General features: G+C 43.7%; 1 protein-coding gene across 2 annotated transcripts in view; it reads right to left on the bottom strand.

The window, feature by feature from the left end:
* Positions 1–1,071: 1,071 nt before the first annotated feature.
* The window catches only part of JAK3 (Janus kinase 3), a 207,916-nt gene continuing 186,378 nt past the window's right edge, over positions 1,072–22,609 (bottom strand). For both annotated transcript variants that reach the window (XM_073593259.1, XM_073593268.1), the window contains exons 21-24: positions 11,306–11,478; positions 11,075–11,192; positions 5,946–6,056; positions 1,072–2,890 (exon numbers count right to left, since the gene is read on the bottom strand). In XM_073593259.1, coding sequence (XP_073449360.1) covers positions 2,771–2,890; positions 5,946–6,056; positions 11,075–11,192; positions 11,306–11,478 — 522 coding nt within the window. In that variant the 3' untranslated portion in view covers positions 1,072–2,770. The remainder of the gene's footprint in view (positions 2,891–5,945; positions 6,057–11,074; positions 11,193–11,305; positions 11,479–22,609) is intronic.

The following is a 22,609-nucleotide window of genomic DNA, read 5'->3' as shown; positions in this document are numbered from 1 at the left end:
GTGGACAGCATACTCCAGGTGCGACCGGACCAGAGTCTTGTAGAGCGGGAGAATTATCGTTTTATCCCTGGAGTTAATCCCTTTATTAATGCATGCCAATATTCTGTTTGCTTTGTTAGCAGCAGCTTGGCATTGCATGCCATTGCTGAGCCTATCATCCACTAGGACCCCCAGGTCCTTTTCCATCCTAGATTCCCCCAGAGGTTCTCCCCCCAGTGTATAGATTGCATTCATATTTTTGCCACCCAAATGCATTATTTTAATTTTTTCTACTTTAAACCTCATTTGCCATGTAGTTGCCCACCCCATTCATTTGTTCAGATCTTTTTGCAAGGTTTCCGCATCCTGCGGAGAAGTTATTGCCCTGCTTAGCTTAGTATCATCTGCAAATACAGAGATTGAACTGTTTATCTCATCCTCCAGGTCATTTATGAACAAATTAAATAGGATTGGTCTCAGAACAGAACCCTCGGGGACCCCACCCCTGACCATTCTGAGTACTCCCCATTTATCACCACCCTCTGAACTCGCCCTTGCAGCCAGTTTTCAATCCATGTACTCACCCTATGGTCCATGCCAACGGTCCTTATTTTGTACAGTAAACGTTTATGGGGAACTGTGTCAAATGCTTTGCAAAATCCAGATACACCACGTCTACGGGCCTTCCTTTATCTAGATGGCAACTCACCTCCTCATAGAAGGTTAATAGTGGTTTGGCAAGAACGATTCTTCATGAATCCATGCTGATTACTGCTAATCATACCGTTCTCATTACTAAAATCTTGTATATAGTCCCTTATCTTCCCCACCAAGAGCTTGCATACTATTGATTTAGGATTTAGACTTGATTTAGATTGGATTCAATTAAACTGAGTTGTTATGGTTAGGAGTGATTAGAGCAGAAAAATATAGTTTGTGTATGAGATTGCAGGGTGCTAAGGGATACGTGATTGATAAATTACAACTGTATACTCCAACTTACAATCAAAATCAACTTCCCTGTGTATATCATATCGATCAAATGGGTTGTCAACTATATTTTTATATATATCATTGATCGGGAGCGATCAATCGGAAAATAAAACCTTTATTTATCGGAGTGTGTATGACCATTATAAAATTTCCACTTGTGTTACAGTAATTACAGAGTATTTTGTAGGTACAAAAACGATGCAACAAGTATGTGGTGTACAGTATGATTAGATTAGATTACATTCAGACTTTTTTTTAAGCATTCCCCCTAAAACCGTGCCCAATATTCAGCAATATGTAGCCATGCCCAGTTTTTTGCTACAGCACACCCATCATTATTCCTTCTCCAGGCTTTCCTTAAAGTATGCAGTTAGCTCTGCCATTCAGATATTTTCCACTTGCCTTACTCTATTTGGATATTACTAAAGCCGGTGTTCTGTCGAGAAGTGCCCCCCATCACATAGTGCCCGCGTGTGCGCAGGATGGAGCCGCACTTCAGCTGATTTGCCGATCAGCTGGAGTGACGTAACCATGGCGCAAGCGCACATCGTAGGAGGCATCTCTCGATGGGAGATACCATTTCACAGCCACAACTGAAACCTATACAAACAGCGGGGGAGACCGTAGTTCTCACATTATGCCTCGCTGTTGCGGGGTCTTTTTACAGTGTGCTGATGGTCCAGTTTTGTCTGTTGCAGGGCGGGTTTGCCTGTTAGAAAGGGCAGCTTGCAACACAGACAAAACCAGCTCTTCAACACAGCCACTAGCCGCCCTCCAGCAGCAGTAATGCATAATCTGAGAAGTACGGTCTCCCCCGCTGTTTGTATAGGTTTAAATTGTGCATGTGAAATGGTATCTCCCATCGAGAGATACCTCCTACAGTGTGCGCATGCGTCGTGGTTACGTCGGCCCAGCTGATCGGCAAATCAGCTGTTGTGCTGTTCCGTACGGCGCAAGCGCTGTACATACCGGGCACTATTTGATGGGGGGCACTTCTCGACAGAACACCGGCTATGGATGGATCTCCTTTTTTTTTCATTCAGCCAGTGAGCTGAACTAAAAAAAAAATGAACAGATTCCTGCACCCATACAAGCAAGGTGGATAAAGGTGTCGCACCTGCTGGGACATTGCATAGCAGAACCCTGTCAGCATACACTGATCACTAGCTGTGCAGCCACTGTTCAACAAAAGTTTTCCAGCGTGTCTGTCCAACAGATGTCCATCTAACGATCAATTTCTGTTGGATGGAGACAGCCACTAACAGATTGAAATTCAGCCGTTCCCTGCTGATACATCTATGGCTTGCTTTACTTACCTCACTGGCTTATAAAATACCAGTAAGCAGAGATATGTAGGTCTCTGAAAGGCCATAATCAAGGATGCAAATGTTTTTAGCTCCAACCCCCCAACTGACAGTAAAAACAAAGGAAAGGGGCCTGTAAGAGTGAGTGATAACACGAAAACCTCAATCCTATAGTTAGGACCATCATCTTTTAATAATAATAAAATAATTCATACATGCAGCAGAAAATCCCTTTAAATATGCTGAAAGCATGCACAGTCACTTGCTTTTGTTTTTCTCTTTCTCATTGAAAGCACTTTACAGCACCCATAAACATCCCATAAAGATGAACTTTATCGATTGATAATTTAGTGTAGCGTGTTGATGTGAGTGGCTTATTGGGATAAATGACTGTGCACGGAGGTCTGGAAAGTTTAAGCAGAATTCAGTCTATAAGGTATTAAATTATAATAAATATTATTAAAGTTGTGCAGATCTGAAAATCTGTTGTTTATTCAGCTGCAGGACCCACTCTGGATCATCTTCCTTAGTTGCTCACATTGATGTTCCAGAACACTAAATGAAGGCCTCTCAGAAGGGACGAAGGACCAACATGACAGCATCATCTTATGTACCTGAAGTGAAAGGACAAGTTTTATATGAGCAGAACCTTTATAGTAAGCACAGTATTATTGACATAAAATAGTGAAAGCTGCATTGTTATTCAGCATTTGATTTATTATGTGCAGTAATCTGCATCAAAGACCAGCTTTACAAGATCCAAAGCAGTAGTTTTCCAAGGTTTGCTCTTTGTGAGCTTCATTGTGTTATAACTAGGACTACTTAAAGCGGGAGTCCGGCAACCAATCTTTTTTTTTTTTTTTTTTTTTTTTTTAGCTCATTGAGACACTTTGCTAATCCCAAAATAATACTCACAGTTTGGGTGTAATATTTCCGCCTCTGTCTGTTTTCATACTGAAGAATAACTTAAAAAATGTGATGTTGGCTGTTTCCATCTTGCTTGTGGGCATGTGAAGCCCACAAGCATTGATTTCCTGGGTGTCATTGTTTCCGCACTGAATCTTGGGAAGCCTGACACTAAGCTCCCAGGGGACAGTGCGGCGCCGGGGAAAGGCAATAAACGTGCCTACTCCCATGGGAGGAGAGACAGGAAGTGCCACAATAAAGTACAATATAAAGGTAATTACAGCGATAAAAAAAATTTTCGTGTGGCATTTGAACATCTATGCAATTAACTGAAGGGGTAAGATTAAGTTAAAAATTTGAGTGGAACCCCGCTTTAACATGGTCACTTTTAATGGGTGTTTAAAAAATGGCAAATGGCAAAAGCTAAGTGCCAGCACTTTTATTACTGGAACTATCATCATTTGTAAAGTATTTACACTAGGGCTTGACAAATCCCAGATCCCAAATTGCATCCTGGTGCCTGGGATTTTGTAAGTGAAAGGTGCCTCAGCTGCTTTTACAGGGCACGCTGGGGGGTCTTGGCCAGGAAGGTAGAGGCAGTACAGGCCTAGTAGACCCTCCAGAAACAAAGCACTGCTTGGCACCACCTTTAATAGGGAAGGTGATTAGCGGCTGCAGCGGGGATGGCGCAGGAAGAGGGCAACACGGCAGCTGCTGACACGGCAGAAGGAGCGAGTGGCCAGCAGAGTGCAGTATACCTGGGGATCCCCGGAAGCCCGTCATCCATGCTGCCGCACTCCCCCAGGTTTTTGCTGGAGCAATAATATTGCACTTTTTTGAATGTGAAATGTGTAAATATAAAAGGTCTAAAATGTATAAAGGTGCAAAAATATTATTGAACAAAGCAAACAAAAAAAAAGTTTTAATTATTAATAGTTTATAAAATAGAAGTGAACAAAAAAAGAATCAACAGGAAAATAATATGTGGCACCCTCTACCATAGGTAGGAGCTAGCATAGGATTTTTGCTAGGGAAAACTGTCAGCACAGGTAAATTTAGGCAGGCCTATGCGTTGAGCTAGGCCTGTCTGTTTTGATCTGGGGGCAGGGAGTGGTTAGTGTAGCAGTGGGTGTGACCACCTGTGCTCTAGTTCTGAGGCGCCTCCCCTGCTTCCAGGGAGAATGTTATGGAAGAGAGGCAGGGCCTAGAACTAGAGTGGCAGGCAGCTCATATGTGATCCCTGACCAATCCCCAACTGGTATTGGCAGGGGGTGGGCCTCCTGTATAAGCTGAGGTAACAGGCCACTGGGGGGAGTTGTCGGCTGAGAACAGTGGGGAAGTGGAGAATGGAGTACTAGACAGCAGCAGGAGGCCATCCCTATCTGGGGGGGTGCGCCGATCGCAGGAGGAGGCCTGGGAGATCTGTGAGGGAACTTCACCTTTACACGGTCTTTGGTGAAGTCTGCATCTTTACACGGTCATTGATGTGGAATTCCTAGAGCAGAGGGGCAGGAGAAGCTGTCGGAACGTACGGTCCGGTAAAGTTCTCCATCATGGACTCAGGGCAGAGAAAGGTTTGTGAGTGTACCACAGTGGAGGGCTGATTTGCAATCTGGGCTAGCTGGGAACAGTAGTCCACCGTCCAATACATGCTTTTAAACTACTAGGCCTCCGGGGAGAGGTACTGCAGGCTTCTAGCCTAGTAGTGGCAAGCAACCAGTCAGCATTAGAGACTATTCAGAGTGAGATCTTTTGCACATAGAAGTAGACAGGAAATTAATGTGCTTCAGTATAAGTTTTGTGCAGGAGGAGAGGATTTCTGGAAACTTCACCCTTACATGGTCATTGGTGAAGTCCTTATCTTTACACGGTAACTGATGAGGAATTTCTGGGAGCAATAGTCTCCCAGAGAAGCAGAATGCAGCCGGACAATGCTGGATCTGCTGGGTGGTTGAGTATCTGAATGAAATCATAAGTTCTCCTTTTATTAAAAAAAAACAATAAATGCATTTATTATTTTTTTACACAGGAGCCTGTAAAGCATTGCACCCGCAATCAGCAGATCAGGGGTGCAATACCAGGATCCTGCAAACTCTCAGTACATTATCTGCCTGTACCTCCCCTCCCCTTATCTCACCAGCACTCTCGCAGTTCATTCAGAACTACAAGCTGTCAGCTTGGTTTACCACGGTAGTTGTAGTTCATTCACAGAATGTGAATGAATGACACAGCTGTGCAGTTTTTAAACTGTGACAGAGGGTACGGAGAGAGGATCCCCTGCCTGCTGTCACAGGGAGAAGGGATCAGGGGGAGAGGAGGCAGAATCTGGAACATGTTACATGTTACCCTAAATACAGGTGGAACATGTAACATGTTCCAAAGGTGAAGTTAGCCTTTAAGGACAAACCAGGTAAACAGAGATTTAAAAAAATATATAAGTGGGCGGAGGAGGGTGTGGTTCTTCTTTAACTCCTTCCTGCCCACCCCAGCATCCCTTGAAACAGTTTTGAAAGCCCAGGAGGTGGGAAGGATAGGCGACCATGTGACCACTGTTACATGCTCTCAGTACATAAACATCGACCACCCAGTGATGCCTACGCATGGCATATGGGTGATACAGCCCACCTTTTTGCCTTCACACATATGTTTTGGGCGGTCATAAAGGGGTTCATTGTGACATATTTGTTGATTCAGTATAGAAAAACAAAACAAACTATATAAAGGGCTACAAAGTGCTTCTTGCATAGCATTGTAGAAGCTCACCTGTGCAGGACAGTTTGGTGGAGAAGGCAGTCTTTTCTCAGCTCGTAACATTTCTACAAGAGCACACACTGTTTGCTGGGAATTGTGAGGTCCCATCATACGGCGGTATTCCTGGGGAAAGCAAGCATATATAAATTACATTTTTAACAGAGTAAAAATAAGCCTTGGTTTCCCTATACTGCTGCTCATTTACAGCACGCTTTTCATGCAATACTGAAAAATGAAAAACATGATTTGATTTTTGTTGAGATGAAAGTAAACTAATCCCAAAACAGGTATATAGTACAGTATATTGCAGTTTACCCATTCTTAGATGTGGTGGCTGCATATGTTTTCTTTTTTTCAGGCTAAGAACATTTTTTAACAGGTACAGAAAATACCTGATCTTGCCAAAAATGCAGTGTCCTTTCCACTTCCCCTGAGCTAAAAACAAATAAAAAACATTATCTTTTGTCTGTAAAAGGAGAAGCACAATGGCAGACATGTTTATTGCCATGCATGTCCCTGGATGGGTGCCATGCTGTACAGAGGGGGTGTGACAAGGCAAAGTAGCTTCCACATAGATTTGTAAATGTATGCTACTAACACCTCTGTTTTAATACATACCCTGGGGAGTTCAAAAAGATAGACAGGTACATGAATTTATCAGAGGCATGGGGGGGATTGGGGGGTCATTGAGGTTGGAGTGTCAATACCACAGACACGCCTGTCCTCACTGCATGTTTAGCCCCAGTAGCACAGGGCCATTGTTTGCTAAGATGCCTTCAGCTGTGCAGCTGACAGTGTCATGGCAATTAAAGGTGCTTCCCCAGCCCGATTCAGCTGCTAGTCAGAGGATTCCCCTCATTACCCAAGTATGGCCATTGCCATATTTGGGTAATTACATCAGCAACCATCCCCGCCCTTTTGTTTACAATAAGCCTGGTGCCAGGGAATCCCCTGACCAGTAGCTGAATGGGGCAGGGGATAAGTCAACGGTTTCTAAGAAACCAGTGGTTGCCAATGTCCTATCAACCTAAACCCTGTTCCCCACTCTGGGCCCTGGCTTCTCTTTGCAAATAAAGAGATTTTGTCTTAATTACTGCCAGACTGCTTATTTGCAAACTTGTGGTAATCTTTTTTGAATTCTTAAAGTAGCAGAAATATGAACTACCTTAATCTAGCACAAATCAGAACTTTTTTTTTACAATTTGGCAAGGCCTTTCTAAATTTGCCATGTTAAAGGAGCCATTGCACCAGAAAGTGTTAAGTTATTCTGACTCCAATTGTTGTAATAAAGATCAATCCCTTCCTGAGATCCCTATGTCTGGTCTCATGATAGCAGAAACAGTCACTGCAGACAGTCTTCGTCAGATAGCTGAACTCACCAAACATAAATGACTTTATTGTATGCATAACTTTGCGGCAATACAATAAGATGTGGTAGACTTGATATAGAAGTGTTTAAAAAGCAGTTCCGCCTGCCCCTTTAAAAATTAAAAGTCAGCAGCTACACATACTGTAGCTGCTGACTTTTAACATTAGGACACTTACCTGTCCTGGAGTCCAGCGATGTGGTCGGATGCTGCCGCCACCATTGCTGGTAAGGGAACCTGGCAGTGTAGCCTTTCGGCTTCACGGCTGGGTCCCTACTGCACATGCGCGAAGCACGCTGCACTCTCTCACTGGCCCAGCAGAAGGGGGGGGGGGCGAGCTGCTGACGTACTTCGCCATGGCCTGGAAGTGGCATGCCAGAGAGGACCGAGAGGAAACAGTCAGAGCGGGGTGTGGAGTCAGTGGGAAGGATTGAAATGTCACGGACAGTGGAGTCAGGCAGCTGCAGCCAGGAGGGCTGGCAGGACCTGAAGAGGGCTGACTGGGAGCAGTAGTCCACCTAGGACAGCTAGCACTAAGGACTTCCTAATTTTATTTTTTTTGCTACATTAAAGGGGCCCGCAGTCCCTGCCTGCCAAGGGCAAGTTGCTAAGGCCTGGCTGAGTCAGTGTTAGGCCTAAACATGTGCTAGCTGTGCCTAAGAAGTAAAAGATGTGCCGGAGAGAAAGTAAGGCCCCTGTTAAAAGCATGTTTTGTTATTTTGAAATTTCAAGACTCCAGGCACAACGATCACTTGCAGTTGTACATTGCGATTAGCAGCGTTTAAGTGCGTTTACATGCAGCTGTGTTTAGCTGCGGTGGAACATTCTTGCCATTTCTGATGTGCTTCCTGTTGTATTTCTTTCCTTGTTGCCTCTGCTATCTGCAGGTTAAATAGTACACTGCGACTACCTGCGGTTATGTGCAGATAGCTGCGCTAATTCGGTCCTGGATGAACTCAGATTTATTTTTTTAATATTTAATTAACCAGAGAACAACATAGGCTATACATATAGATCCAACTGCATCCCTCAGTACTTTACTGAATTCACTCCATAGTGTTTAAAGCCTGGTACACACTAATGCCCTGTACACACGGTCGGATTCTCCGACGGAAAATGTGTGATAGGACCTTGTTGTCGGAAATTCCAACCGTGTGTGGGCTCCATCACACATTTTCCATCGTATTTTCCGACACACAAAGTTTGAGAGCAGGCTATAAAATTTTCCGACTACAAAATCTGTTGTCGGAAATTCCGATCGTGTTTACACAAATCCGACGCACAAAGTGCCACGCATGCTCAGAATAAATAAAGAGATGAAAGCTATTGGCTACTGCCCCGTTTATAGTCCCGACGTACGTGTTTTACGTCACCGCGTTCAGAGTGATCATATTTTCCGACAACTTTGTGTGACCGTGTGTATGCAAGACAAGTTTGAGCCAACATCCGGCGGAAAAAATCCATGGATTTTGTTGCCGGAATGTCTGATCAATGTCCGATCGTGTGTACGGGGCATAACAGTTTCTTTTTCATGCAACCCAGTCAGAGACACTTGTACTATCCATGCGTGGTTAGATCAGCGATCTCCCCCCCCTTAGCTGTTGTGTTCTGAAAGGGGGATGGCCCCTCGCCAGAACATTCCGATTGTCCAGATATTCTCTATATTCCCAATGTTCTAGATAATCATTTCTGTATCAGTTGTTGTTTCTAATATTTTTTAATGCTCATGTTTATTAAGATTTACATGTCACATATTCCGTTCAATTCATGTTTTAAAATTGTTTCTCCACACGCTGTTGGTCCGCTGGCTCTTCTAGTCCCATAGCCACAGCCGGTCTGCATTTAAGAGCCGCTGAGACTGCCATCAATCAAGGCAGCTGGCGGATCCCGACTTGGAAGTCGTGATGACGCGCTGCCTCGACTGATGGCAGTGACGTCAGTGGAGAGCGGACTGCAGACCGCTCTCCGCTGAAAACAGATCACAGGAGTGCAAAAGAGTTATAGGGCGTACACACGGTCGGACTTTGTTCGGACATTCCGACAACAAAATCCTAGGATTTTTTCCGTCGGATGTTGGCTCAAACTTGTCTTGCATACACACGGTCACACAAAGTTGTCGGAAAATCCGATCGTTCTGAACGCGGTGACGTAAAACACATACGTCGGGACTATAAACGGGGCAGTGGCCAATAGCTTTCATCTCTTTATTTATTCTGAGCATGCGTGGCACTTTGTCCGTTGGATTTGTGTACACACGATCGGAATTTCCGACAACGGATTTTGTTGTCGGAAAATTTTATCTCCTGCTCTCCAACTTTGTGTGTCGGAAAATCCGATGGAAAATGTCCACACACGGTCGGAATTTCCGACAACACGCTCCGATCGGACATTTTCCATCGGAAAATCCGACCGTGTGTACGGGCCATTACACTCCTGTGACCCAGAGGAGAAGCCCAGCCAAACAAGCTCAGGCTGGATATTGTACTTAGGTGCGCCTCCCTCCTTCTCTCTTTTGTCAGCAGGTTACAGCCAATGATTTTGGTTCTATACGTACTGATGGGCTGACCTCTGTGTGTTTGTAAACAAAACATGCAGGATCTTGCCTGTTTCTTCCTCCCTGAGCTCTTCTTGTTCAGGGAGAGAAGCCAGTCAGATTCTGTGTAAGTACAAGCAGCACATACACACTTTCATAAACTTGTTAGGCACATTTAACCCCTTGATTTCCCTCAACAGTTAACCCTTTGATTGCCCAGTCACCAAGCCAGTATCATTAGTACAGTGTCAGTGTACAGTATGTTAGTGTCAGTTAGTGTCCCTCCCAGTCAGTGTCAGTTAGTGGCAGATTGTCCGCCACACTATTACAGTAACACTATAAGTCGCTGATCACCGCCGTTACTGGTATAGTGTCTGTATGGATCAGTATCTTGATCACGATCATAACTTTACTAGCGTCCCCAATAGTACAGTCCCCAAAAATGCAGTTTGGTTTTTACCAGACATGTTGCAGAATACATTTTGGTCTAAATTTATCAAGAAATTTGATTTTATTTGAAATGTTTTATAACAGAAAGTAGAAAATATTGTTTTTTTTCCCAAAATTTTCATGTTTTTTTTCTTTTTTTTTGTCTTTTTATATAATAAAAAATAAAAACCATGGGGTGTTTAAATACCGCCAAAAAATTGCTAGTTTTGTGTGAAAAAAATGATATAAATTTCATTTGGGTATAGTGTTGGATGACTAAGCAATTGCCAGTTAAACTAGCACAGTGCTGAATAGCAGAAATTGTTCTGGTCATGAAGGGTGTAAAAACCTTCCCAAGGTCAAGTGGTTAAAGTGGTTGTAAACCCTTTAAAAAAAAAAAAAAAAAAAATGCAAGACAAAGGCATAATGCATAGCATACTAGCTCATTATGAATTACTTACCTGAGATCGAAGCCCCCCGCAGCGGTCCTCGTTCACCGCTCCGGCGGCCGACATCTCTCCGGGGGGTTACTTCCGGGTATCGTGGCTCTGGCGCTGTGATTGTCCAGAGCTGCGATGACGGTAACGGCACAGTACAACTGAAGCAACGGCACGTATGTGCCGTTGCTTCAGTTTGCTTAAGTGCGCATGTGCCGATGACGTCGGCACATGCAAATACAGGGATATCTCCTAAACCGTGCAGGTTTAGGAGATATCCAGTGTTGCTACAGGTAAGCCTAATTATAGGCTTGCCTGTAGTATAAAGTGGTTGTAAAGGGTTTAGATATGCTTTACATTTTGTCAGGAACTTACTGCTGATGGACTGCAACTTCTTTCACAGTAGGTGAAGAGTTCATACAGAAGGACCCCAAAGCTCCATACGTCAGACTCTCGGGAATAAACATTATCTGCGAGGGATTCAGGGGCATGCCTGAGAACAGCAGGAACAAAGAAGACAAACTGAACTAGCAGACACACTTTCAGTTTTACACTCTAGGAAACAGCGGTTCTTTGTAATCTATTTCTTTTTTTACTTTCATTTACCAAAAGATGGGGCTTTGTCCTCTTTCTCGAACCACGTAGTATTCTTTATCCTGTGGCAGGATTTTCGTCAGGCCAAAGTCTCCAATCTTAACGTGATTCACACTCTCCACCAGAATATTCCTACTGGCCAGATCCCGATGCAGATAGCGCTGCAATCCCAGATATAGCATGCCCTGATACAGAGGAAAGTAGGGGTCACCATGACAAAGGAAAAAGGGAACAGTGATTTCAATGTGGGCAACTCATTTCACATCAAGTTAGAGGAACTAAACTCTGAAAGTTGTACCAAAAAAAAGGCAGGCAGAGGGCAAACGACTAGTCACCAGTATTACCTATGGTCTCTTTGCAGTTGATCTTTCCTCATTACTAACTTCCCATGCATTGTTCTGCACTGTGTCTCTGTTTGGAGGCAGTCATCATAGCAGAGGCAGGCCATGGTCCCTCATGCCAGATCCTCCAGCAAGGAGAACTGTGATCCGCACAGTAGTGACATCACCAAATCTCCTGAGACTAGCAATATGGGCAGCAGTGCCTTAGATCTCACACTACAGATCTACAGCTAGGAGGCTATAGGTACAGTAGGTCTAGGCACTGTCAGGAAGTGCGCCACTGTTTGTTTAGGAGGAATTCCAGATTTTAGGGTTCATTTTCAGAGTACAGTTTTGGCACAATTAACATTTACAAATTTTCTTCATAACAATCCAAATCTTTACTTTTTGAGTTTCAAATTTAAGAGAAATGCTAAAAATGATATCAAAGTGTTTCATAGTTTGATTTTCTTCTTTAAGATCATTCAAAACATTTTTGTATTTGTGGTAAGGGTACATTACAATTTTTCACCAGGTTGCTTTGACCACATCATGCTGCAGTTACTGTCAAATTCTGCTCGCCTTTAAAGAAGTGAATGGGGTCATTTATAAAAAAACACAGACTAAATAAAAGTGAAACTTGGGCCATAGCAAGCACAATTCTCACATCAGATCAGTATTTATGAAGGTTGATAGAGACGTACAATAACTGCCCCAGATCAGTTTCATTTCATCTGCAAATTTGTAGTAGTAGGTCTGCTTTCTCTATAGAAAATTTGATTTTTTCTATATTTGGTATATGGTAATTTACAGTGAAAACAGAACAGAATGTGGTGGTAATATACTAACTGAAAAAAAAAAACAACATAGTCAAAAGAAAACAACTAAACGTGATAAAATATCGTAATCCAATTTAGACCAAGTATCTGCACATTAGTGGCATGTAGAACATCAACAAGTGCAAGGTCTCTGTTCTAGACACAGCCGATATAAATACAAGGCAGTGTCCACACGGGGTTCACAGGTGTTCTGTGCATTCATGTGCAGGCAGTCCCATTCATATCTTTTGGGACACAGCTACTGATCCCATATTGACAGCTGTACAAGAGTGTGTGCGAATCCCCCGAATGCAGACAGTGTACATTTTGGAACCCACACTTGCATGACTGTCAATATGGCATCAGTGGCTTTGTCCACATAGGAACAGCACTTGAAGAAACCACCCACCAAAATAGCCCTTAACCTCCCTGGCAGTATGATTATTTCAGATTTTAGGTGCTGAAAGCGGTACCATTATTTTGCACAGAAATTTGGCGTTTTATATTGTAGGCCTGTAATTCTTAGGAAGAATTCACTTGTCCAAACAAGAGTCTAGTAGACATCCCGGGTATGATAAAGTTTGAAAAACTAAATAAAAAATTATAATATAATAAATAACTATAAATAGTTATAACAAATAATAATATAATAACAATAAATATTATTCAATAATGTAATCAAATCAAAAACACTAAAATTTGCTCATTTGCAGAATTGTCGCTTTCGTTACTTTTAGTGTTTGATGACGGATTTTCCCACAAATCACTATCACTCAATTCTGCGAGTGATTCTAATATATTATTGCTGTTTTCTAGCTGGTCTAAAGCCACTTTTGATGTAAATGGATGGTTTTGGTTGCTATTGACAATCTCAAGTTTCCAGGCAGAAAGAACAGTTTTTATAATATAAAACTGCATGCAGGACACTGGGCAGACCACTAGGGACAAAAGGGATGTGAAATTATTTGATACAGTAATATAATCTGTAAGATTACAGTATACTGTATCTGTACTGTGTGTTTTACTGTTTGAATTTGCCGCCGAACTCCGTCCCCGTGCGTCGCAACGCTCACAGGGAACGGAGCTCGGCACTGTGAATCGAGCGAGACACAGCAGCTCCCCCCCGATCACAGCGGGGAGACATCGCAGGATCCAGGGGACAAGGTAAGTAAACTCTACATGGATCCTGCGATGCAATCCCGAGTCTGGCTCGGGGATACCGCTTTTGGCCAGACTCGGGAATACTATCAGCGAGGTTAAAGTGTTACTAAACCCACAACAGTAAAATCAGTCTGTATATGCATTAAAGCATGCTTGTTATACTCAGTGTGGGACCTAAGGGGTTAATCCTCTGCATTGTGTAAAAAGGCTGTTTGATCCTGTCTCCTCTGATCCTCCCCTTCTTCCACAGTCCCCAATCCATCTCCTGATAGTACACCAGCCAGGGGACAAGCTGCAAATGCTCAGTTTGGTGTGTATTGCTGGAGAGTTTTTTGTTTTTTTCTTGGGAGAGCGCATGTGATCAGCACAGGGCCAATCAGCACTGTCCAGACAGAGGATCGGAGGTCCTGAAGCCTCATAGGACAGTCATTAGACAATAAAAACTCATCCTACAAGCTTTAACTAGGCACTGATAGAATTGCCAAGACTGCTATATACTGCTGATGAGAAAGTGTATTTAGTAGTTTATATTTACTAAAATAATTGCATTTCCATGTTCTGTGTACTGTGGGAGACCAGATATAGTGAATGCAGGGTCCTGGGTTTAGTAACACTTTAAGGCTCTATTCACACCTAGGAGTTTTTGGGCGTTTTTTCTGCTGTAAGCCTCAGCTCTAAAAATGCCCAACAAGACAAATCCCGTTCATTTCAATGGCCCCTGTTCACATCTGAACATTTTGTCATCTGAAGCAAAACGCCTGGCGCTCAAAAAAAGTACAGGAGCTTCTTTTTTGGCAGATTACAGGCATTTTCTGCTTTTTACATTGGTGACCCTTTGACCTGTACCAAATCGCAGCAAAATCGTGGCAAAAATCGCATGACTTTCTGCCTGAAGAAAAAAAGCCTAGGTGTGAACAGAGCCTAAAGCTTACAGATTCTTAGATGTGATGGCTGCATTAGTGTTCTTTTTGTTCCTTTATTTTCACCTGTTGATCCTACCAGTAAGCCTGTTATTTTTCAACTTTCTTTAACAGACTGTCCAGCAAATGTGGCAGTTAGAGGGTTGAGACAAAATATTTAACACTAACAGGAGTACTTACAATGATCAGCTTTTATTTATTTATGTAACACCTGTACCCCAAAAGGAAATAAATTGTTGTTGTAACTGCTTAATAAATGTTAACTGAAGTTTGGCTTTGCTTCCCCATTAAAGTCCATGTAAGTCTGCTAGTGCAGATAATAAAGAAATAATATAATAAGGCAGTGGCAGCCCATCCATATGGGGCGCAGGGGCGCTGCCCCCTAATCCATGTGCCCGGCCCCTAATCTACATGAAGGGTGCCGGACGCATGGATTCCAATGGGATTTTTTTTTTCTTTATTTTTTAGAAGCACGTGATTAGAGCCAGAGGCTCTAATTGGCTTCGAAAAAGGGTTGGCCTGCACCCCAGGCCCACCCAGTTGTGTGACAATAACAAATTAATATTCATTATTGTCTTCCTGATTCTCCTCCCGGACAATCCTGGCTCAGGAAGCGGGTCCTGGAGAAGCGATCCTATTGGCAGCCGAGGAGGAGGAGGGAGGAGACGCAGGGGAAGCCGCCCTGTAGCCTAGGAAGGAGGACACGCAGGGTGAAGCCCGCCACCCAAAAGAAGCCCACGACCTAGATGGGGTAAGTGTGGGGCTGGTGACCGACTGGGGGGGGGGGTGCAGGAGGACCCAACCAGTGGCCACTGTAATAAAGGAAACAAAGCCTAAAAAAGAAAACCACGACATGGTTTGGTAAGCTACAATATATTACATTTTTGTTTTTAGGAATTACAATGCTGCAAAGAAGCACACTGATGCAGAGGCGTATCTAGTGAAAATGGCGCCTATGTCAAGCACTGAAACTGCGCCCCTGTCAAAAAAAAAAAAAAAACAGCTAACAAAACTACAAGTCAAGCTCTTTAATCCTTCTATTAACAAATTATGGATTAGTACTACATAAACTGCCCAATGGATCAGTTCGCCCCTGGTCATTAAACATTCTACATTCAGTGAAAGTTCATGTACTGCAAAGTTTGCACTGCATGAACTTTCACTGAATGTAGAATGTTTAACCACTTAAGGACCGCCTAACGCCGATTTACGTCGGCAAGGCGGCACGGGCAGGCAAAATCACGTACATGTACGTGATTTGCCTCTCGCGGGTGGGGGGTCCGATCGGACCCCCCCCCGGTGCCCGAAGCGGTCCCGTTCTGTTCCCCGGCGATCCGAGATGAGGGGGAGGCCATCCGTTCGTGGCCCCCCCCTCGCGATCGCCGCCGGCCAATGGGAACACTCCTTTGCTGCTGTATGCTAAACAGCAGCAAAGGAAATGATGTCATCTCCCCTCGGCTCGGTATTTTCCGTTCCAGCGCCGAGGGGAGAAGACATCAATGTGAGTGCACAACACACACACACACAGTAGAACATGCCAGGCATACAAAACACCCCGATCCCCCCCCCGATCGCCCCCCGATCCCCCCCCAATCACCCCCCCCCCCTGTCACAAACTGACACCAGCAGGTTTTTTTTTTTTTTTTTTTTTTTTTTTTCTGATTACTGCATAGTGTCAGTTTGTGACAGTTACAGTGTTGGGACAGTGAGTATCACCCCCCTTTAGGTCTAGGGTACCCCCCTAACCCCCCCTAATAAAGTTTTAACCCCTTGATCACCCCCTGTCACCAGTGTTGCTAAGCGATCATTTTTCTGATCGCTGTATTAGTGTCGCTGGTGACGCTAGTTAGTGAGGTAAATATTTAGGTTCGCCGTCAGCGTTTTATAGTGACAGGGACCCCCATATACTACCTAATAAATGTTTTAACCCCTTGATTGCCCCCTAGTTAACCCTTTCACCACTGATCACCGTATAACCGTTACGGGTGACGCAGGTTAGTTCGTTTATTTTTTATAGTGTCAGGGCACCCGCCGTTTATTACCTAATAAAGGTTTAGCCCCCTGATCGCCCGGCGGTGATATGCGTCGCCCCAGGCAGCGTCAGATTAGCGCCAGTACCGCTAACACCCACGCACGCAGCATGCGCCTCCCTTAGTGGTATAGTATCTGATCGGATCAATATCTGATCTGATCAGATCTATACTAGCGTCCCCAGCAGTTTAGGGTTCCCAAAAACACAGTGTTAGCGGGATCAGCCCAGATACCCGCTAGCACCTGCGTTTTGCCCCTCCGCCCAGCCCACCCAAGTGCAGTATCGATCGATCACTGTCACTTACAAAACACTAAACGCATAACTGCAGCGTTCACAGAGTCAGGCCTGATCCCTGCGATCGCTAACAGTTTTTTTGGTAGCATTTTGGTGAACTGGCAAGCAAGCACCAGGCAGCGTCAGGTTAGCGCCAGTACCGCTAACACCCACGCACGCACCGTACACCTCCCTTAGTGGTATAGTATCTGATCGGATCAATATCTGATCCGATCAGATCTATACTAGCGTCCCCAGTAGTTTAGGGTTCCCAAAAACGCAGTGTTAGCGGGATCAGCCCAGATACCTGCTAGCACCTGCGTTGTGCCCCTCCGCCCGGCCCAGCCCATCCCACCCAAGTGCAGTATCGATCGATCACTGACACTTACAAGGCACTAAACGCATAACTGCAGCGTTCGCAGAGTCAGGCCTGATCCCTGCGATCGCTAACAGTTTTTTTGGTAGCATTTTGGTGAACTAGCAAGCACCGGCCCCAGGCAGCGTCAGGTTAGCGCCAGTACCACTAACACCCACGCACGCAGCATACGCCTCCTTTAGTGGTATAGTATCTGAACGGATCAATATCTGATCCGATCAGATCAGATCTATACTAGCGTCCCCAGCAGTTTAGGGTTCCCAAAAACGCAGTGTTAGCGGGATCAACCCAGATACCTGCTAGCACCTGCGTTTTGCCCCTCCGCCCGGCCCAGTCCAGCCCACCCAAGTGCAGTATCGATCGATCACTGTCACTTACAAAACACTAAACGCATAACTGCAGCGTTTGCAGAGTCAGGCCTGATCCCTGCGATCGCTAACAGTTTTTTTGGAAGCTTTTTATTGAACTGGCAAGCACCAGCGGCCTAGTACACCCCGGTCGTAGTCAAACCAGCACTGCAGTAACACTTGGTGACGTGGCGAGTCCCATAAGTGCAGTTCAAGCTGGTGAGGTGACAAGCACAAGTAGTGTCCCGCTGCCACCAAAAAGACAAACACAGGCCCGTCGTGCCCATAATGCCCTTCCTGCTGCATTCGCCAATCCTAATTGGGAACCCACCACTTCTGCAGCGCCCGTACTTCCCCCATTCACATCCCCCAACGAAATGCAGTCGGCTGCATGAGAGGCATTTTTATGTGCTCCCGAGTACCCCTACCCAACGAACCCCCCCCAAAAAGATGTTGTGTCTGCAGCAAACGCGGATATAGGCGTGACACCCACTATTATTGTCCCTTCTGTCCTGACAATCCTGGTCTTTGCATTGGTGAATGTTTTGAACGCTACCATACACTAGTTGAGTATTAGCGTAGGGTACAGCATTGCACAGACTAGGCACACTTTCACAGGGTCTCCCAAGATGCCATCGCATTTTGAGAGACCCGAACCTGGAACCGGTTACAGTTATAAAAGTTAGTTACAAAAAAAGTGTAAAAAAAAAAAAAATATATATAAAATAAAAAAAAATAGTTGTCGTTTTATTGTTCTCTCTCTCTATTCTCTCTCTCTATTGTTCTGCTCTTTTTTTACTGTATTCTATTCTGCAGTGTTTTATTGTTATTGTTATTGTTATTGTTATTATGTTTTATCATGTTTGTTTTTCAGGTATGTAATTATTTATACTTTATTGTTTACTGTGCTTTATTGTTAACCATTTTTTTGTCTTCAGGTACGCCATTCACAACTTTGAGTGGTTATACCAGAATGATGCCTGCAGGTTTAGGTATCATCTTGGTATCATTCTTTTCAGCCAGCGGTCGGCTTTCATGTAAAAGCAATCCTAGCGGCTAATTAGCCTCTAGACTGCCTTTACAACCCGTGGGAGGGAATGCCCCCCCCCCCCCCACCGTCTTCCGTGTTTTTCTCTGGCTCTCCTGTCTCAACAGGGAACCTGAGAATGCAGCCGGTGATTCAGCCAGCTGACCATAGAGCTGATCAGAGACAAGAGTGGCTCCAAACACCTCTATGGCCTAAGAAACCGGAAGCTACGAGCATTTTATGACTTAGATTTCGCCGGATGTAAATAGCGCCATTGGGAAATTGGGGAAGCATTTTATCACACCGATCTTGGTGTGGTCAGATGCTTTGAGGGCAGAGGAGAGATCTAGGGTCTAATAGACCCCAATTTTTTCAAAAAAGAGTACCTGTCACTACCTATTGCTATCATAGGGGATATTTACATTCCCCGAGATAACAATAAAAATGATTTAAAAAAAAAAAAAATGAAAGGAACAGTTTAAAAATAAGATAAAAAAGCAAAAAAATAATAAAGAAAAAAAAAAAAAAAAAAAAAAGCACCCCTGTCGCCCCCTGCTCTTGCGCTAAGGCGAACGCAAGCGGCGGTCTGTCGTCAAACGTAAACAGCAATTGCACCATGCATGTGAGGTATCGCCGCGAAGGTCAGATCGAGGGCAGTAATTTTTGCAGTAGACCTCCTCTGTAGATCTAAAGTGGTAACCTGTAAAGGCTTTTAAAGGCTTTTAAAAATGTATTTATTTTGTTGCCACTGCACGTTTGTGCGCAATTGTAAAGCATGTCATGTTTGGTATCCATGTACTCGGTCTAAGATCATCTTTTTTATTTCATCAAACATTTGGGCAATATAGTGTGTTTTAGTGCATTAAAATTTAAAAAAGTGTGTTTTTTCCCCAAAAAATGCGTTTGAAAAATCGCTGCGCAAATACTGTGTGAAAAAAAAAAATGAAACACCCACCATTTTAATCTGTAGGGCATTTGCTTTAAAAAAATATATAATGTTTGGGGGTTCAAAGTAATTTTCTTGCAAAAAAAAAAAAACTTTTTCATGTAAAAAATAAGTGTCAGAAAGGGCTTTGTCTTCAAGTGGTTAGAAGAGTGGGTGATGTGTGACATAAGCTTCTAAATGTTGTGCATAAAATGCCAGGACAGTTCAAAACCCCCCCAAATGACCCCATTTTGGAAAGTAGACACCCCAAGCTATTTGCTGAGAGGCATGTCGAGTCCATGGAATATTTTATATTGCGACACAAGTTGCGGGAAAGAGACAAATTTTTTTTTTTTTTTTTTTTTTTTGCACAAAGTTGTCACTAAATGATATATTGCTCAAACATGCCATGGGAATATGTGAAATTACACCCCAAAATACATTCTGCTGCTTCTCCTGAGTACGGGGATACCATATGTGTGAGACTTTTTGGGAGCCTAGCCGTGTACGGGACCCCGAAAACCAAGCACCGCCTTCAGGCTTTCTAAGGGGCGTGAATTTTTGATTTCACTCTTCACTGCCTATCACAGTTTCGGAGGCCATGGAATACCCAGGTGGCACAAAACCCCCCCAAATGACCCCATTTTGGAAAGTAGACACCCCAAGCTATTTGCTGAGAGGTATAGTGAGTATTTTGCAGACCTCACTTTTTGTCACAAAGTTTTGAAATTTGAAAAAAGAAAAAAAAAAAAAGTTTTTTCTTGTCTTTCTTCATTTTCAAAAACAAATGAGAGCTGCAAAATACTCACCATGCCTCTCAGCAAATAGCTTGGGGTGTCTACTTTCCAAAATGGGGTCATTTGGGGGGGGTTTGTGCCACCTGGGCATTCCATGGCCTCCGAAACGGTGTTAGGCAGTGAAGAGTAAAATCAAAAATTCACGCCCTTAAAAACGCTGAAGGCGGTGATTGGTTTTCGGGGCCCCGTACGCGGCTAGGCTCCCAAAAAGTCCCACACATGTGGTATCCCCATACTCAGGAGAAGCAGCTAAATGTATTTTGGGGTGCAATTCCACATAGGCCCATGGCCTGTGTGAGCAATATATCATTTAGTGACAACTTTGTGCAAAAAAAAAAAAAAAAAAAAAAAAAGTGTCACTTTCCCGCAACTTGTGTCAAAATATAAAATATTCCATGGACTCAATATGCCTCTCAGCAAATAGCTTGGGGTGTCTACTTTCCAAAATGGGGTCATTTGGGGGGGGGTTGTGCCACCTGGGCATTCCATGGCCTCCGAAACTGTGATAGGCAGTGAAGAGTGAAATCAAAAAGTTACACCCTTAGAAATCCTGAAGGCGGTGATTGGTTTTCGGGGTCCCATACGCGGCTAGGCTCCCAAAAAGTCCCACACATGTGGTATCCCCGTACTCAGGAGAAGTAGCTGAATATATTTTGGGGTGCAATTCCACATAGGCCCATGGCCTGTGTGAGCAATATATCATTTAGTGACAACTTTTTGTAAATATTTTTTTTTTTTTTTTTTTTTGTCATTATTCAATCACTTGGGACAAAAAAAATAAATATTCAATGGGTTCAACATGCCTATCAGCAATTTCCTTGGGGTGTCTACTTTCCAAAATGGGGTCATTTGGGGGGGTTTTGTACTGCCCTGCCATTTTAGCACCTCAAGAAATGACATAGGCAGTCATAAACTAAAAGCTGTGTAAATTCCAGAAAATGTACCCTAGTTTGTAGACGCTATAACTTTTGCGCAAACCAATAAATATACGCTTATTGACATTTTTTTTACCAAAGACATGTGGCCGAATACATTTTGGCCTAAATGTATGACTAAAATTGAGTTTATTGGATTTTTTTTATAACAAAAAGTAGAAAATATCATTTTTTTTCAAAATTTTCGGTCTTTTTCCGTTTATAGCGCAAAAAATAAAAACTGCAGAAGTGATCAAATACCATCAAAAGAAAGCTCTATTTGTGGGAAGAAAAGGACGCAAATTTCGTTTGGGTACAGCATTGCATAACCGCGCAATTAGCAGTTAAAGCGACGCAGTGCCAAATTGGAAAAAGACCTCTGGTCCTTAGGCAGCATAATGGTCCGGGGCTCAAGTGGTTAAGGAGCTTGTTGCACAAATCACTTTATAAAACTTTATGATATCTATTTATTTAATCCATATTGAGCACTATTTGATTGTGTGTATATGCCAAGCAGAAGCAGCCAATCAAATATGGTGCTCAATATGGATTAAATTAATTTTGCATAGCCATAAATATCAGAAATAAAAGTGTATATTACAGCATGACCTCTACAGGAGATGACCAGACTGCAAATGTGACATACTACAGCAGATGACCAGACTGCGAATGTGACATACTACAGCAGATGACCAGACTGCGAATGCGACATACTACAGCAGATGACCAGACTGCGAATGCGACATACTACAGCAGATGACCAGACTGCGAATGCGACATACTACAGCAGATGACCAGACTGCAAATGTGACTACAGCAGATGACCAGAGACTGCGAATGTGACATACTACAGGAGATAACCAGACTGCGAATGTGACATACTACAGCAGATGACCAGACTGCGAATGGGACATACTACAGCAGATGACTAGACTGCAAATGTGACTACAGCAGATGACCAGAGACTGCGAATGTGACATACTACAGGAGATAACCAGACTGTGAATGTGACATACTACAGCAGATGACCAGACTGCGAATGTGACATAGTACAGGAGATAACCAGACTGCGAATGTGACATACTACAGCAGATGACCAGACTGCAAATGTGACATACTACAGCAGATGACCAGACTGCGAATGTGACTACAGCAGATGACCAGACTGCAAATGCGACTACAGCAGATGACCAGACTGCGAATGTGACATACTACAGGAGATGACCAGACTGCGAATGTGACTACAGCAGATGACCAGAGACTGCGAATGTGACATACTACAGGAGATAACCAGACTGCGAATGTGACATACTACAGCAGATGACCAGACTGCGAATGTGACATACTACAGCAGATGACCAGACTGCGAATGTGACATACTACAGGAGATGACCAGACTGCGAATG

The sequence above is a fragment of the Aquarana catesbeiana genome, linkage group LG01 (assembly GCF_042186555.1).
Source record: "Aquarana catesbeiana isolate 2022-GZ linkage group LG01, ASM4218655v1, whole genome shotgun sequence".
Taxonomy (NCBI): Eukaryota; Metazoa; Chordata; class Amphibia; order Anura; family Ranidae; genus Aquarana; species Aquarana catesbeiana.
This window is presented reverse-complemented; position numbering and strand designations above follow the sequence as displayed.